An 18,614-nucleotide genomic window follows, 5' to 3' on the forward strand; every position below is an offset into this window, starting at 1 on the left:
CTTCTTCCCTGGGGCCCAGTCTCACCAACCAGTGCGGACCACACAAAATGGACCGCGGTCTGGACTGCACAACAATACTCAAGTTTGAGGAGGCAACATACTGCGGTCCGCACAAAATGGACTGCGGCCGCAGTGGTCCACCGCAGACCGCACAAAATGTAGTGCGGCCGCAGTGGCAAACTTCAGAGAGTTGATTTTCACACTTTCTTCAGTGCGGTCCGCACGGAATGGACTGCGGCCGCACTGACAACTTCAGAGACCTGATCATCATTTTTTTTTCTATGTCCTGCACAGCATCAACACAATCCTGTAACATCTCACAACCAGTTAGCTCAAAAATCAATCCTACATTACAATGAAAATCAAATAAAAACAAGAAGAAAAGCACATGGGTTGTCTCCGAAGAAGCGCCTGATTTAACGTCGCGGCACGACGCATGTTACCATCCAATCATTTGAAATGCACAAGAGCCACCACATGGCTATCATCAAACTTCCCCAAATAGTGCTTGACCCTATGCCCATTCACTCTAAAAACTTCCCCACTTTTGTTCTTTAAATCAAGAGCACCAAACGGGGTCACACACACTACTTCAAATGGTCTGCTCCACTTTGACTTTAGCTTTCCCGGGAACAACCTTAGTCGAGAACTGAATAGAAGCACCAAATCTCCCACCTTGAACTCCTTGCCCCGAGTATATTTGTCATGAAGGTATTTCATTTTATCCTTCTACAAGGACGAACTAGAGTGGGCATGGAACCTAAAATTCATCAAGTTCATTGAGTTGCTCCACCCGAAGATTAGCAGCTATATCCCAATCAAGATTCAACTTCTTCAAGGCCCACATGGCCTTATGCTCTAACTCCACTGGTAGATGACATGCTTTCCCAAACACCAACTGGTACGGCGACATACCAATTGGAGTCTTGTAAGCAGTTCGGTAAGCCCATATAACATCATCCAACTTTTTAGACCAATCAGTCCTATTGGCATTGACGGTTTTGGACAAAATGCTCTTGATCTCCCTATTGGACACTTCAACCTGGCCACTTGCTTGAGGATGATAAGGCGTAGACACTTTGTGGTTGACACCATACTTGGAAAGCAAGGCATCAAAAGCTGTATTACAAAAATGCAATCCTTTATCACTAATAATTGCCCGAAGAGTGCCAAACCTTGTGAAAATGCTCTTCTTTAGAAATGTGACCACACTCCTAGCTTCATTGTTGGGCAAGGCCACGGCCTCAACCCATTTTGAGACATAATCAACCGCTACAAGAATGTAGGTGTTTCCGCACGAGCTTACAAATGGGCCCATAAAATCGATACCCCATACATAAAAGATATCCACTTCAAGAATGGTGTTTAGAGGCATCTCATCTTTCTTGGAAATACCGCCCACTCTTTGACATTGATCACACCTTTTTACGAGATCACTTGCATCTTTGAAAAAGGTTGGCAAATAAAAACCAAAACTCAGAACTTTCGAAGTTGTCCTCGCCCCTGCATGATGGCCACCATAGGGGGAGGAATGACAAGCCTCTAGGATGCTAAATTGCTCCTTCTCAGGTACACACCTCCGGATCACTCCGTCGGTGCAAATCTTGAACAAGTATGGCTCGTCCCAATAGAAGTCCAGACTATCCCGTTTGAGCTTCTTCCTTTGGTTAGAAGAGAGCTCACACAGGATGATGCCAGTCACAAGGAAATTAGCAATGTCCGCAAACCATGGCATATCACTCATCGACACAGAAAGTAGTTGCTCACCGGGAAATGCATCATTGATCTCTAGGCCATCACACGGCCTTCCTTCCTCCTCCAAGCGGGACAAATGATCCGCCGCTTGGTTTTCACTACCTTTCCGGTCCACAATCTCCAAATCAAACTCCTGAAGTAATAAGACCCATCGCATCAGTCTAGCTTTGGAGTCTTTCTTTGTCATGAAGTATCTAAGAGCTGCATGATCAGTGTGCACTATGACTTTGGCTCATATAAGATATGGCCGAAATTTTTCCATTGCGAACACAATAGCCAACAATTCTTTCTCAGTCACCGTGTAGTTCCTTTGAGCTTCATTCATTGTCTTGCTCGCATAGTACACCGGATGAAACATTTTGTTCACTCTTTGACCCAAACTGCCCCAACCGTAACATCACCAGCGTCGCACATGAGCTCGAAAGGCAAGCTCCAATTGGGTGCGGTAATGATCGGGGTGGTGGTCAACTTATGCTTGAGAAGTTCAAAGGCTTGCATACATCCCTCATCAAACACAAACTTTGTATCCTTTTCTAGAAACATACACAAAGGATTCACTACCTTCGGAAAGTCCTTGATAAATCGCCTGTAGAACCCCGCATGTCCAAGAAAACTTCTAACCCCCTTGACAGAAGTGGGGGGAGGAAGTCTTGAAATCACCTCAATTTTGGCTTTGTCAACCTCAATACCATTCTTTGAAATTTTATGACCCAAAACTATGCCCTCTTCAACCATGAAGTGGCATTTTTCCCAATTTAGCACAAGATTGGTGTCTTCACATCGGGCCAACACTCTGTCCAAATTGTTCAAACACTCATCGAATGAATCACCCATAACACTGAAGTCGTCCATGAACACCTCCAAAATATCTTCCACCATATCGATGAAAATGGCCATCATACACCGTTGGAATGTTGCCGGTGCATTGCACAACTCAAAGGGCATCCGAGAGAAAGCAAAGGTGCCATATGGACAAGTAAAAGTTGTCTTCTCCTGATCCTCGGGAGCTATCAAAATTTTATTGTACCCTGAATAACCATCCAAGAAACAATAGAAGGCACGCCCAGCAAGACGATCAAGCATTTGGTCCAGGAAAGGCCATGGGAAGTGATCCTTGCGGGTCACCTTGTTCAGCTTGCGGTAGTCCATGCACACCCTCCATCCGGTCACTGTCCGGGTCGGAATAAGTTCATTATTAGCATTGGTCATTACGGTCATACCACCCTTCTTCGGCACAAATTGCACTGGAGAAGTCCATGAGCTGTCAGAGATAGGATACACCACACCGGCATCTAACCACTTGATCACCTCTTTTTTTACAACTTCTTGCATTGCCTCATTCAACCTCCTTTGATGTTCCAAGGAGGGTTTTGCATTATCTTCCAGAATAATCTTGTGCATACAGAATGCGGGGCTTATTCCCGGAATATCAGCTAGAGTCCATCCAATTGCCTTTTTCCTCTTTTTGAGCACCGCCAATGTGGCATCTACCTGCATGTTAGTAAGACAAGAGGAATGGTAAAGTTGAATTAGAGCCCAAGAATTCATACCTTAGGTTGGAGGTAATGGTTTCAACTCCAACACAGGGGGTTCCTCAGTTGAAGGCTTCGTTGGAGGGGTCTTTCTATTTTCAAGATCCAAAGAGAGTTTCCTAGGCTCATAAGAATAAGAGCCCATTCCATGTAAAGCATTTACGCACTCCACTCGGCCCGCATCATCATTGACATCAAGATTCAACAATACGGCCTCCAAAGGGTCCTCAACATTGATCATTGCATTAGTATCATCAATTATCACAGCCGTGACAAGATCTACAAATGAGCATACTTTTGTATAATTGGGCTGCTTCATTGATTTGCACACATGAAAAACGACCTTTTCATCACCCACCCTGAAAGTGAGTTCCCCTGCTTCCACATCTACTGGAGCCTTCCCCGTAGCAAGGAAAGGTCTCCCAAATATGATCGGAACTTCATAGTCTACCTCACAATCCAAGATCACAAAATCAGCTGGCAATATAAATTTGTCCACCCGGACAAGCACATCATCAACTATACCCAATGGTCGCTTCATTGATCTATCCGCCATTTGCAATCTCATGGAAGTTGGCCTTGGTGGCCCAATACCCAAAGTCTTGAAAACTGAGTAGGGTATCAAATTGATACTAGCCCCTAGGTCACACAAAGCTTTAGCAAAGTTTGCACTCCCAATAGTGCAAGGGATTGTGAAAGCACCGGGATCCTCCAACTTTGGAGCCATTGAATGTACTATAGCACTGACTTGGTGGGTCATCTTGATAGTTACACAGTCGATGGATCTTTTCTTTGTCACTAAATCTTTCATGAATTTAGCATAGCCAGGAATTTGCTCCAAAGCCTCCACCAAAGGCACATTGATGGATAGGCTCTTCATCATGTCAATGAACTTTTTAAATTGATTCTCATTTTTCTGCTTGGCTAGCCTTTGAGGATAAGGTGGAGGGGGCCTAGTCAAGGGTGCCTTGGCTTTTGGCACAACTGGCTCCGGCATGTCAATTATGTGTTCCCTAGACGGGTTCACGTCATTTTGCGTTTTCACCTCGGTATCTTGAATATCAATCCTCACTTCTTGATTCACATTCTCAGCAACCACATTCTCAACCACCAAACTTCATATTCTTGCAACTCAACTTCATCACTCAAAACTTGTTTTTGTTTGGAGGCATTCACATCACCGCCTCTTCAACTCCTTGTAGTTACCGCCATAACATGATTGTTCCCACCCTTTGGGTTCACTACCGTATCACTTGGTAGAGCACCCTTAGGGCGTGTATTCAAGGACTGAGAGATTTGACCTAGTTGCACCTCCAAATTCCTAATTGAAGTATTGTGAGAAGCCAATTGCGCATCGGAATCCGCATTCTTTTTCATCATTTGTTCGAACATCATTTCAATTCTACCCATTTCATTGTTGGATGAACTAGGACCCTGGGAAGGAAAAGGTGGTGGATTGCTCGGTTGTTGGTACATTGGGGGCCTTTGAAAGCCTTGCCCCTGATTTCCTTGGTTATTGTTCCATCCACCTTGGTTGTTGTTGTTTCCACCCCAATTGTTGTTGTTTCCCCAGTTTCCCTGATTGTTACGGTTGTTATTTTGATTTCCCCAATTATTGTTCCCTTGATGTTGATTGTTCCAATTATTGTTGCCTTATTGTTGGTTACCCCAATTGCCCTGGGATCGCCATTGTTGTTGTTGGTTGGAAGAATTGCCTCTTTGGCCTTGGTAATTATTCACATATTGCACCTCTTCATTTTGCTCATCATAGCCATCATCTTGGAATCCACTACCATCATTGTCAAATTGATCCGAATTCCCTTGGTTCTGTTGACGTCTTCGTCTTCTTTGGTTCACTAGCATATTAACACCCTCCATAGCATTCACTTGGCGAGGATTTTGGACTTGTTCAACTGTGCCTTTGCTAGTTGGTTCATGGTAGTTGTCATCTCCGCGATCGCCTGCCCATGATCATGTAATTCTTTGTGCAAATGAATGACTGTGGGATCACCCTGGGGCACATTGGCTCTACTTTTCCATGCGGAGGATGTATCTTCCATCTCATCAAGAATGGCACAAGCTTCATCATACGTCAACTTCATAAAATTACCCCCGGCCAATTGGTTCACTATGCATTGATTCGTTGTATTGATGCTCCGATAGAAGTTTTGTTGTATCATCGCCTCTGTCATATCATTGTTGGGGCATTCCTTCACCATAGTTCTATACCTCTCCCAAATCTCATGCAATGGTTCGGTGAGCTCCTGCTTGAAGGCTAAGATCTCATCCCGTAGTGCTGCCATGTGCCCTGGTGAGAAAAATTTGGCAATGAACTTATCCACCAATTCATCCCTAATTGTGATGGAATGATTGGGAAGTCGCTCAAGCCAATCCAATGCTTTCCCCCTAAGTGAGAAAGGGAAAAGCCTCAATCGAAGTGCATCCTCGGACACATTGGTTTGCTTGCTCCCCCAATAGGTATCCACGAACCCCTTGAGATGTTTGTAAGCATTTTGAGTGGGAGCACCCGTGAAGTACCCACGCTGCTCCAACAATGTCAGCATCACGTTGGTTATTTGAAAATTGCCCGCCCGGATCCAGGGCGGAACAATTGCACTAGCATAGCCTTGGTTGGGAAGAACTCTAGGAGCCACTCTTGGAGGTGGCGGGGGAGGGTCTGGAATATTGTCATTTGCATTGGCCTGGCGGCCTCTACGTTGTCCTTGAGGTACAAGAGGCACCTCTTCATCTCCATTGTCATCTACCTCCTCCCCCGCATTCACGTTTCCAAGAGGGTCATTAGCATTTAAAGCCATTTTTGTACCTGAAGTATTGACGCGCACAAATTAGTAAAAAAGAAGTAAAGAAGAACAAAACACAAATCTAACTAAATAGATAGCCAAAACTGTTAGCTCCCCGGCAACAGCGCCAAAAAGTGATCACGGCCTACTCCGCACTACTAATTAAGTAGCGAGAGAGGGTCGGAGCAGCTTTTACCCGATTTAGGGTCGGGATCGATATCCACAGAGAGCTAGAATTTGAAATCGAGTATTTATCTAGTGTAGAATTGCGTATGTGTTCCAAATTACACTTCTAATCATTTTTGGGGTTTTTGTTTAACTTCTAATTTTATCAACTACTATGCTAATGTAAACTAAAATAGGCTAAGAGATATAATTCTACAGGTTGTTCAAATGGTTTAAAAGGCACTAGGGTAGTGACTTCCTCCTGGTGGTCAATTGACGGGAACTTGAATCTAAGGCACGTTTGACATATTTGGGGAGTGTGATATAACCGTTGCACGACTTTACCCACTCTACACCTCTCGGTGGTTCGAGTGATTTTGCCCGAATTGGCTTCCTCAAGACCAATTGGGGATGCAAATTTGCACAAGCAACTAGGGTTCAAGTCGGGTATTACTCTCTCGGGGTTTAACCCTTTAATTGGGGCTATCAATCTCTTGAGTACGCCCCAATTCCTTGTTGGACCAATTTCGGAGACTTAGGTTCTCTTTCTCAAGAAGAGCTCAAGTCAACTCAACACAAACTAGTGTTTGCAACCACTAATTCAGCAATTTTACCATGAAATTGGCCCAAATAACAAACACCCATAGTCAATTTAGCCCTAAATTACAAGACCCATCAATTGCCCACACTAGGGTTGAGCCACAACCCTAGCTTATGGGTCTAGCTACTCATATTCAAAGAAGAAAAGCAAGAAATAGATGAAGCTAAACTCATATTAATTAATTACTAAGGTAAACACAAAGATTCAATGATTAAAAGTAGCTAAAATTGCCCAAAATAGCTAAGAATCTCGAAACCACGAGCGCAACTACTTAATTACAATATCTGATACCCTAAAAATGGGAAAAGAAACTATTTATACTAAGCTAAAAAATCTGGACAAAATTGCCCCTGCGGGGTTAGTGCGGATCGCACAAAAATGGACCACGGTCCGCACTAGGGCTTTGGACTTGAAAAATTGCTCTCTGAACCTTGGCATCACGAACCGCAGAGAATGGACTGCGGCCGTGGAGGCTTCTAGTGCGGTCCGCATAAAAAGGACCACGGACCGCATTGGCTTGACATCCTGAAATTGTAGCTCTCTGAAGCTCCTCACTGCGGACCGCAGAGAATGGACTGCGGCCGCGTTGATCTCAGTGCGGACCGCACAAAATGGTAGTGCGGCCGCACTGCCTCTTTGCCTGGAAATCCACCTCTCTGAATCTCCCAATGCGGACCGCACAGAATGTAATACGGCCGCACTAGCCTTATTTAGCCTGAGCTTTGTCTTGTCTTTGGCACTTGTGCAAGTTTCACTCCTTTTGAGCTGATCTTTGACTTCTTGTCACTTTGTTGATCAAACCTGCAATCAAGCACAACTTGTGAGCCTTTTGGGACTATTTTGTATGAATTTCTAATCAAAGCATAAGCAAGAAGGAGTGTCAAAAAGTGATCACGGCCTACTCCGCACTACTAATTAAGTAGCGAGAGAGGGTCGGAGCAGCTTTTACCCGATTTAGGGTCGGGATCGATATCCACAAAGAGCTAGAATATGGAATCGAGTATCTATCTAGTGTAGAATTGCGTATGTGTTCCAAATTACACTTCTAATCATTTTTGGGGTTTTTGTTTAACTTCTAATTTTATCAACTACTACGCTAATGTAAACTAGAATAGGCTAAGAGTTATAATGCTACGGGCTGTTCAAATGGTTTAAAAGGCACTAGGGTAGTTACTTCCACCTAGGTGGTCAATTGATGGGTACTTGAATCTAAGGCACGTTTGACATATTTGGGGAGTATGATATAACCGTTGCACGACTTTACCAACTCTACACCTCTCGGTGGTTCGAATAATTTTACCAGAATTGGCTTTCTCAAGACCAATTGGGTATGCAAATTTGCACAAGCAACTAGGGTTCAAGTCGAGTATTACTCTCTCGAGGTTTAACCTTTTAATTGGGGCTATCGATCTCTTGAGTACGCCCCAATTCCTTGTTGGACCAATTTCGGAGGCTTAGGCTCTCTTTCTCAAGAAGAGCTCAAGTCAACTTAACACAAACTAGTGTTTGCAACCACTAATTCGGCAATTTTACCATGAAATTGGCCCAAATAAAAAACACCCATAGTCAATTTAGCCCTAAATTACAAGACCCATCAATTGCCCACACTAGGGTTGAGCCACAACCCTAGCTTATGGGTCTAGCTACTCATATTCAAAGAAGAAAAGCAAGAAATAGATGAAGCTAAACTCATATTAATTAATTACTAAGGTAAACACAAAGATTCAATGACTAAAAGTAGCTAAAATTGCCCAAAATAGCTAAGAATCTCGAACCCACGAGCGCAGCTGCTTAATTACAATATCTGATACCCTAAAAATGGGAAAAGAAACTATTTATACTAAGATGAAAAATTTGGACAAAATTGCCCCTGCGGAGTTAGTGCGGACCGCACAAAATGGACCGCGATCCGCACTAGGGCTTTGGACTTGAAAAGAACCTTGGCATCGCGGACCGCAGAGATGGACTGCGGCCGCGGAGGCTTCTAGTGCGGTCCGCATAAAAAGGACCGCGGACCGCATTGGCTTGACATCCTAAAAATTGCAGCTCTCTAATTCTCCTCACTGCGGACCGCAGAGAATGGACTGCGGCTGCGTTGATCTCAGTGTGGACCGCACAAAATGGTAGTGCGGCCGCACTGCCTCTTTGCCTGGAAATCCACCTCTCTAAATCTCCCAGTGCAGACCGCACAGAATGTAGTGCGGCCGCACTGGCTTTATTTAGCCTGAGCTTTGTCTTGTCTTTGGAACTTGTGCAAGTTTCACTCCTTTTGAGCCGATCTTTGACATCTTGTCACTTTATTGATCAAACCTGCAATCAAGCACAACTTGTGAGCCTTTTGGGACTATTTTATATGAATTTCTAATCAAAGCATAAGAAAGGAGGAGTATAAAATGCGTCAAAATCCCTAGTTATCAACGTATATTCGGGTTGAGTATCGGATGGTCCAGGAGCGTTTCGGCGCCTAATGTGAAAAGTTAGAATTTCGAAGGTTTTAGAATTTCCTAAGTTTGATTTGAAGTGGAATTTGGTGTTATCGATGTCCGTTTGGGATTCCAAGCCTTAAAATAGGTTCGAATTGTGATTCGGACGTGTTCGGCAAAGCATGAAGCTTGAAAATTAAGATAGTTTAAGAAATTGAGTTCTATCTTTAATTCTTTGTTTCAATGTTGTAATTCGTGTTCTGAGCCTTTGAACAAGTTTTCATAGGGTATATAAACTTGTTAGAATGATTGGATAGGGCTCCTCGGACCTCGGGTGAGTTTTGAGGTGGTTTCGGACCACTTTTATGCCCTTTTGAACTGTTGATATCTAATGACATGGTGTGAATCACGATCGCGGAGGTCTGGGTCGTGATTGCGAAGAGCATATTGCATTCCAAGCTTTGTGAATCGCGATCGCGGAAGGAAGGTCGTGATCGCGTAAAAGAAATTTCTTCCATCAGTGGTCTGACTTCGAGAGCTTATATCTGACAATTTATAAGGAATTTAGCAATGATCCAAAAATAAAAATTGTATCTCTTTAAATCTGTTTTCCCAAAAATTAAACTGTTTGTTATTTGGAATTTTGTAGAAAAACTTATGACCTTTATACCGAAGAGTCTCAATAAAGAAGAAAATAACAAGTGTTCATCGCGATCGCGGAATTTTGGACGTGATCGTGATGAAAGAACGATGCTGGAACATTTGTTAACCGTGATCGCATGTCAAATGACCGCGACCACAAAGGAGGCCTGGCAAGTGTATTTAACATCTAATTTAGCGTTATTGAACTCATTCTTCACTTTTAAGTTCTTGGAGCACGTGTAAGGCCATTTGGGATGATTCTTGATGACCATTCTCTCCATATAACATAAGGTAAGTTATTCCTTTTGAGTTAAATACATGGGTTATATAGAGATTTTAACATGGAATTTGATATAAATTGTAGAATTTTTGGGAAAAAACCTAGAAATGTTATTTTTGGATTTTGACCGTGAAAATAGGAATAAATTATATATTTGGGTTTGTGATGATATGGGTAACGTCAATCTTCAAAATATTTCGGAATCCAGACATGTGGGCCCAGGGTTGACTTTGTTGACTTTTCGAGCGGAGTCGAAAATTATTATAAATTGATTAATTATGAGTATTGGAGTATATTTTTATTGGTTTGCACATTGTTTGACTAGTTTCGGATTGTGGGCATCGACTTGAGGTGTAAGAGAGGCGTTGGTTATAGGACTTCGAAGCGAGGTAAGTCTCTTGCCTAACCTTGTGAGGGGATAACTACCCCGTGGGTATTAAATTATTATGTGATATTAGTGTTGGGTGCTACGTATACACGAGGTGATAAGAGTCCATACGTAGCTGAAAGCATGTTTATGTCTGGGTAGACTAATGACTTTATCATGCAATATTTGTATTGTTTAAACTCAATTTGTTAGTTTTTTACTTGAATTTACAATGTGAATCGATTTGGGATTATGTTAGACCGAGCTTCACCACCTTGAGATGTTTGGCGAGATATTTTATAGTCGGTAAAAGACATTATACTTTATGCTCTTGTTCATGTATTGCAAACACGTGGCCCGCAATTCGATAAGTTTCTTCTCTTTCTCATGATCGAGCCAAACGCCTCGCCAGTATATGTATAGATGAGATACATCCATAGATCGGGTCGTACGACCTCGGTAGTGTATGTACACGACTATATAGATCAGGTCGAACGACATCGGCATAATTCGTGCGTAAAATCGCTAGGGGTCTGAATGCCAACGAGATTTTCCCTCTTGATTGAACTTGGAAATTATATGATATCCCCTTGTGATCGGAGATTGGATAAATTACTTGACAGCTCTTATTTGTTGAGATTGCATGTACTATATGGAAATTTTAAATTGATATTTCGTTGAAGGCTCACGTTAATTATTTTTCTTATTCTATTGATGTTGTTGTACTTCATGTCTACATATAATTCTTGTATTTTATTTATTGGACTACTGGTAAGTGTCGATGTCTACCCCTCGTCGCTACTTCTCTAGGATTAGGCTAGATACTTACTGGGTACGCGCTGATTTATGTACTCACGCGACACTTCTTCACTGAACGTGCAGGATCTGACAGGTTCATTTGGTGCGTAGGCGCAACTGCTGAGGGACCTTATGGTGAGTTTCTTTCTATGCTACGTATCGCAGCCCTCAGAATCTCTATCTTATTTATTTATTTTATTCTGTCTATTTTATTTTCCAGACAGTTGATGTATTATTATTGCACTTCATAGTAGACGCTCATGCACTTGTGACATCGGGTTTCGGGATGTTCTAGGATTCTTTATGGTTTGCCTTACATTGACACATTTTTACTTTATATTTTATCCAAATGTCTGTATTTACGTTTTTAATGCATTAATTTTATGTCTAATAAGATTCATGATTTTTTTAAAAATAAAATGAATAATTAAGTTGGTAGTTCACCGTTGGCTTGCCTAACAACGACGTTGGGCGACATCACGACCTATAGTGGGTTTTGGAGTCGTGACAAAATAGGTATGAGTTAAAAATTAGAGCCTCGTGAGTTAAAGGTGAGCATGAGTTAAAAATATTGGAGCCCTGCGTTGAAAGTGAGCAGAGTTAAATACAAGTATGAGTAAAAAGTTAAGAGGGTTAAAAGTCGAGTCCATGCGTTAAAAGTTAGCATAAGTTAAAAGTATTGGAGCCTTGCATTAAAAATCATGAACAAGGTTAAAAATGGAGCCCATAAGCATGGCTTAAAATAGTTTTTGTTTTTGTATATGCAACAATAAGATTTATGAAATATGGCTGGACATTTATCTCCACGCGTAGAATTCTGAGTTTTTTTTTTTTTGGGATAAAAAATCTTCTGTATCGTCAAAATTGGGTTGCTTGATCTGAATCCACCTTGAACCTGTCTTCAATCTCGCTTTGAACTATTAGCTATGATACCATTTGTTGGGGTAAAAAGGCATCATGCGGAAGCTAATAAAGTAAACCTTTTTTGACAAAAGAATTATACTAAAAGAGACATAGCTTACTTTAATATGATTTGGGCAATTGATGACCTACATCAATCACTAATATAAAAGAGAGGAAAAAACTTATCGGGGAGAATACATTCTCCCCCTAAACAAAAGTCTTTTAAGGACTACATTATGGATGCTATTGTGTTTTTGTGTATAATGGTGAGATCCTTAATTTATAGAGGTCACAACTTTTTCTTCCAAGAAAGCGATATGTCAAATATAAAAAAGATCTACAATTTTCTGTAAAACAATTATGGTTAATATTCTACCCTTCCTTCAAGTAAAAGAATAAATCCAAATAAGTTAAGAAAATCAGGACAAATTCCTAGCAGAATGCGGTCACACACTTGTAACTTGCACTGTGATACACAAGCAAAACCTCATTCTGTACTATTTTAGGTTGACGAACTCAGTGTCAAGAGACAACAAATTGAGCAGAATGTGTATGTCAGCTAGCTCTAAGATAAATCCCAAGGATATTTGTGGAGAATCTAACACGAGTGAGGTAACGTTTTTGGAACATTCGAGCAACATAGTTTGTCAGTCAAAAGGACATCACAAAAAACTCCTAAAATCTGTACTGAAAACTATCTTAAGTATATCTTCTTCCCTAATTCTAAGATGTTGATGAGCAGACCGAAGATCCATCTCTGAAAGGTGGATAGCTCCATACAGGTCATCTATATATGCAATCACCTCATCAATCTCAAATTGAGCTGCAACAAGGGTGTCTTCTTTCCCTCTCTCACCCAATCATCCTTCCGAATCTACGTGCATCTTCGCCTTGTCATGCGGCCAAATATATACATAGGAACACTGAAGAGAAGCAAAATCTTCTACAGCTACATTGCCATCTTCTACCAACAAACTCTCTTTAACAGCAAGCTCTGCAAGAGCAACACTACGTAGCCACTCAACAACCCGCCCCATACTGAGGCCTGTGGTTTATATATGGGATCTTAGTGAAAACACCAACACTCTGCATAAACATCACATATCAGCAAGTACAATGCCAATAATCACATCTGAGTCCAATCAATTAGTCTCCATAATATAATCACAAATCAACTTCACTTGATCAAGAGCCCCTAAATGAACACAGGCTGCAAGTGCCTTGGTCAAATAGTACTCATCAGGACTAACTCCACACCCTAGCATATTTTGAAAAATAACTAGTGCCTGCCTCCAGGGTCAAAGACTAGACCGTGTTGAAGTTACTCATCTATAACAACATTACAGTGATGAAGTTGAATCCATGATTTAGTCGCTCTGACATCACTTATTCAATTATAGCTGTTTTCTATGTATTTACTTATCCATCAATATAATTTACATGTCAACAATAAAATTTGATTTGACATTTAGAATATGTGCAATTCCTTAAACTTCACCTAGTTCAGCTGCTTTTCAACTTCAAATTCATTTCCAGTCATATGTTCAGTTGAACCATATAGAATCAATTACAGTAATTGGAGTTCAAGGATATCTTGCTGTAAAATGTTATATGACTCTGCATTGGCTTATTATATCTCAGTTCTCTTAAATGTTACAGGTTCAAAAAGAAGGAACAGAAAGTAATAAAGACAATTACTGCAAGTGAAAAGACTGGATATTTCAACTCGACTCCAAAAGATGAGTAACCAAAATATACAAGCAAGGAAAGTTGCATTTGTCAACTCTCAACAAACAAATAACGCTCTCCATTGGAAGCGGCAAACATACTATCTCTTGGTTGCATCACCATTGCTAAAACCTAAATTCAGCCAAAAGAAGAAAGAAATGCTAGGGCACAATCCTGGAAATGATTTTGAATTTACTTTCCAGTTGGCAAGCATAACGTTTCACGATAGAGTCTTCACCACCGACCATTTGGAAGTGGGAACATCTGCCATCAGTTCTTTTGCCACTGTCTACCAGCAAAATGCCATTGTCGTCAACAAGTCATGAAACAAGATGCAGGATCAAAATACAACTTTAGAAAACACCAACAAACAGAAGTCAAAGCAATGCTGAATTAGAATATTGCACAGTCGAACAGGATTAATTTGAGGACTAACGTTCTTGATAAAGCCAAACCTTTAGACAAGAAAGCAACCAACTCTAAAGATCTTTGTTTTAATCTTTCATTCCTCAATTTATAGCATTCTGTACTCTCCATCATAACTATTGTACACTTTTTATTCAAATAGATTAAAGGCCTAACGACTGTCCCTTATCACAGATTGTTAGTGACTTAGGCATGAAACATATAATCTGGCAATACTCAAAGATAGATGAACGATATGAACTTAGTAATTTCACTTTTAGATGAAAAGACTAGTGTTGTCATAGACTTGTTATCATACACAAAAAGACCAAGTAACAAATTTACAACACAACTATCATTGTAGAATCACATTCCTATTAATAAAATGTGTCTCATGCAACTTGCAGAAGTTTATCCAGCTGGTTAATGAAAAAAAAAAGGAAGAGTACATTATTCAAAAGAGGATCAAGTATGCTGACCTTTAGACGATGCAGGTATTACAACAACATGCATAGTTGCATTGTTTGGAGGTAATGCTAAACGAAGAGGATATAAATTTCCATTAAATTTGTTCCGCGAACAAACAATAATATTCTCCAGACCTGTTTCTTTCTCCAACTTTTGAGTCAATTCCTCTAATCCATGACCTTTGAACTGAAAAGAAGGCCCTTCCACTGAATCATTCGCATTTCCATTTTCATCTGGCACATGATAATAGATTAGCCGACCTTCAGACTTCAGTGCGGACTGCATGTTTAATAGAAATCCATGAGTTTAGGTTTATACATCCCAGTGTGAATGATCTTTTCATTATGAAACACTTAAAGTCAATCACAGATAACTTTCTAAAATCAAGCGTAGATCGATAACCTACAAAGATGGTAAGTAACCTGTTGCAGTGTCTATAAGTTAAATCCAAGGGCTCGTTTGGTTACTGAGAAATAATGAAATTTGGAATTATTCTATATACTTTTCTGGTATAAGTAATACTACTAACTATGTTGAAATGCTGATATAATTTTATAGCTCAACTAACAAACCAAGGATTAGCCACACCTGGATAAAACAAGTAAATTGTTGCCCTTGTGCCAAAACCCTTTTCTTAATTAAGAAGGTCAAGGTTAAAATTGAGAACAAAGTTTATCAACATTTATCCAGTTTAAAACCAAATACCAGTTTTAGATAATACACGGAATACCCCATTTTTAATGTAATGAACCAAATAAATCACAAGTAGTATATAGTTCAGGGATTATTAATCCGAGCATAATTTTGGCCACGATCGAACCAAACGAATCCTAAATCTATTACCATAAGGAAGATTTCATTTGGCATCACCAATATAGAAGACAAACCTGAGTCCTGGAAAATTTAGCAGTGGTAAGATGAAAAGATGAGCTCAAATCATCACCCACTGATTCCGATCTCGAAATGCTTTCAGGCGATTCAGCTGGCAATAACTCAACAGTATCAACTTCCCATAAGATCCAATCTTGATGCCTATGAGGTATATCATGTGTAACTGAATTTCTCCAAGGTGGTAATCCACTATTTGCCCTTAAATAATTCCCATATCTTGTTTTCAGCTTTACAAGGGAACCTTCTTCTTTCATTGGTTCCCACTCAACTGATGAATCTAGTTTATTGGGAAAACTTTGTACAACTTTTTGACCCGTTACACCAAACAGAAATTGTTCATCTGAGGCTGTTAAGTATTTGCCATAACAACTCTTTAATCGGACAACATTCTCGAATCCTTCAGGGAATTCAACACTCCATTTTGCACTCCTTGAAGATCCAGTGCGATCTTGGTATACGGTTTCTTGATCAGGATCAGCTAGTAAGAATTTCTCGTGGTGGCTCCTTAGCCTAACAGATTTGGCTTTCTGGAAATATTCCATCTCCGAATTCTGCAATGGATGGGAAATTTTTTAAGAATCAGATATCCAAAAAAGAAATGATCTTTTTGATCGAGAGTTGCGCCACCTGTTGAGTATTTAGTGAAGAGGAGGATCCAGGTGGATAAATCAGTTTCCTGAGATGTGACAAGATGAGCAAATTGAGGAAGATAGTATAGATGTTAAGGTGTGAAACAAATGTTATTAATGCACGTAAGATGTTAATTAATTGCGTAACGGGCAGATAGGAGGTTAGGTAATTAATATGCTGGCTGTGTGAAATCTTTGACTTTAGCATTAACTTTTTCCTTTTTATGACCCTACATACTTGTATCTTTTCATCTTACATCAAAGTCGCATCCCATAACGTCAAAATTTCCAAATTGATTAGAATCATATTCACTAAACTAAAAAAGAATATTTACACTATATCACTATAGCTTTTAAGTGGTGTAATATATGGAGTACTTTCTTTTCGGACTATGCATTCACCATTATTATATACAAATGCATGTAGTAGCTTATTTTAAGCCCCTGTTTGACCATAAAATTGGGAGCTTTTTTTCAAATTAGTATTAGCACCCGCGTAGATGCACGAACACTAACCATGTTAAATATTTAAATTATTTGGATTATACGCAAAAAATATTAAAATTTAAACCTTCTCGATAAATATAGATAATCATTGGATATTATTTAAGAAATACTACATGAAAATGTAAACATTCTCAATTCTCCTCGTTATAATTCTATTTTTCTTTTTTATTACCATTCTTGCCGGTGTCATTGGATCCAAAAAATAGTCAGCAAGCAAAATAATAACTCATATTTATGGCAAAACAATCAAAGGTTGAGACTATGAAGGACTCTTTGGATACGACTTTACTCTTTTACTACTGCTTGAACTCTTATGTGGTGTGTTGATATTTTCTAAAAATTATTTCTATTTTAAATTTTAGATTTCTAAAACTTTATTTTTCAATAATAATTATTTTTATAACAATGTAAGTGAAAATATTATCCTTAATTCAAAACTCATTTAAGTCGGCTATCTAAATTTGAAAAATCCTTTAGCCAGTGATTTTCTTTCTAGTATGACTCCATTTTGATATTTGACATTAACCATGTTAAATATGTGAGTTATTTGAATTATATGTAAATAACCTTAAAATTTAAAACTTCTAGATAATTATAGATAATCGTTAGATATTGTTTATGAAACACTACATGAAAAAAGTCTAACATTTTATCAAATCTCTTAATGATAATTTTATTTTTGCTCCATTCTTATTGGTGCCATTGAAACCTAAAAATAGTCACAAAGCGAAATAATAACTCGTACTTATGAGCTCTGGCAAAGCACAAAGGTTGGCACAATATGAACGATTCTTTGGTTATGACGTGACTATTTTACTACGACTTGAATTCTTATTTGGTATACTATTATGTTTAAAAAAACATATTTCTATTTTGAAATTTCAATTTCTACAACACCATATATATTTCAATAATGATTATTTTTATAATGATGCAAGTGAAGGTATTTTTCTTTATTTAAAATTCACTTTAATCGGCTATCTAAAATTTAAATGATTCTGTGGCCGGTGAAATTTTATTTCAGTATGACTCCATTTTGAGTTAATCGATATCTCTAGCCACATATTGTAAAATTATGAATATCCTATAGTACATATACAGGTTTTTTATTCTTTGAATTATTAAATGTTATATTAATTGATTGTAATTATATAACATTGCATATATTATCTTAAAATTGCCAAGCAGTTTTTTCTCGACACCATACTTGGCGTAACTCAATGCAAACTACTTAAATTACAATTAAATTCAAATTCGAATATCATATCAGTTTGTTAGTAATAGTGATTTTTTAAAAACGACATACAATGTAAATAAAAAAAATATTTTAAGATATCCTAGTCTTATGATCTATGTATTTGAGTTGAAAAAAATATTTAAAATTAATGAGATCGGTTTCCAAAGTTTTTACTCTCAACAAAGATGAAACAGAAGAAGAAATTCGTAGTCGTCTCTTATTTCTGGTTTTTAGATTTTTGATACATTTTTTTATATTTATTTTCTTTTATCATATTGTTTATGTTTTTCTTTCTTTTGTTACACAAAATTAATTTATTTCGTAATAAAAGGACGAGTTTTTAATAGAAATTATCTACATAAGAACTTTATTTATATTTTTAGTCTTTGGTTGAAATTTTGTCATATTTTTCTTTTGGCTTTATCTTATCAACCTAAACAGGTGCTCACCCAACCACTTAAATTAAAAAATTAAGGATGTGT

General features: G+C 39.0%; 1 protein-coding gene across 3 annotated transcripts; it reads right to left on the reverse strand.

The window, feature by feature from the left end:
• Positions 1-12,677: 12,677 nt before the first annotated feature.
• Positions 12,678-16,513, reverse strand: LOC109219335. 3 transcript variants are annotated; one of them, XM_019383770.1, is made up of 3 exons: positions 15,756-16,513; positions 14,880-15,147; positions 12,678-13,353 (listed from the first exon to the last, which is right to left on the reverse strand). In XM_019383770.1, the coding sequence occupies exons 1-3, from the start codon at positions 16,299-16,301 to the stop codon at positions 13,334-13,336; spliced, it is 834 nt and encodes a 277-aa protein (XP_019239315.1). In that variant the 5' UTR covers positions 16,302-16,513; the 3' UTR covers positions 12,678-13,333. The 3 variants fall into 3 exon arrangements, with proteins under 3 accessions (XP_019239315.1, XP_019239313.1, XP_019239314.1); XM_019383768.1 differs by lacking the exon at positions 12,678-13,353 and adding an exon at positions 13,836-14,284; XM_019383769.1 differs by lacking the exon at positions 12,678-13,353 and adding an exon at positions 13,836-14,280 and having other exon boundaries at positions 15,756-16,512.
• Positions 16,514-18,614: the final 2,101 nt, after the last annotated feature.

The sequence above is a fragment of the Nicotiana attenuata genome, unplaced genomic scaffold (assembly GCF_001879085.1).
Source record: "Nicotiana attenuata strain UT unplaced genomic scaffold, NIATTr2, whole genome shotgun sequence".
In the NCBI taxonomy this organism is placed as follows: Eukaryota; Viridiplantae; Streptophyta; class Magnoliopsida; order Solanales; family Solanaceae; genus Nicotiana; species Nicotiana attenuata.

Excerpts from the sequence above, each read along its gene's own strand:
- LOC109219335 (XM_019383768.1), bottom strand. The coding sequence starts at position 16,301 with ATGGAATATTTCCAGAAAGCCAAATCTGTTAGGCTAAGGAGCCACCAC. Across the intron at positions 15,148-15,755 it reads CTAAATTTTCCAGGACTCAG|TCCGCACTGAAGTCTGAAGG; the intron begins GTTTGTCTTCTA and ends TTAAACATGCAG. Across the intron at positions 14,285-14,879 it reads AATACCTGCATCGTCTAAAG|ACAGTGGCAAAAGAACTGAT; the intron begins GTCAGCATACTT and ends TTTTGCTGGTAG.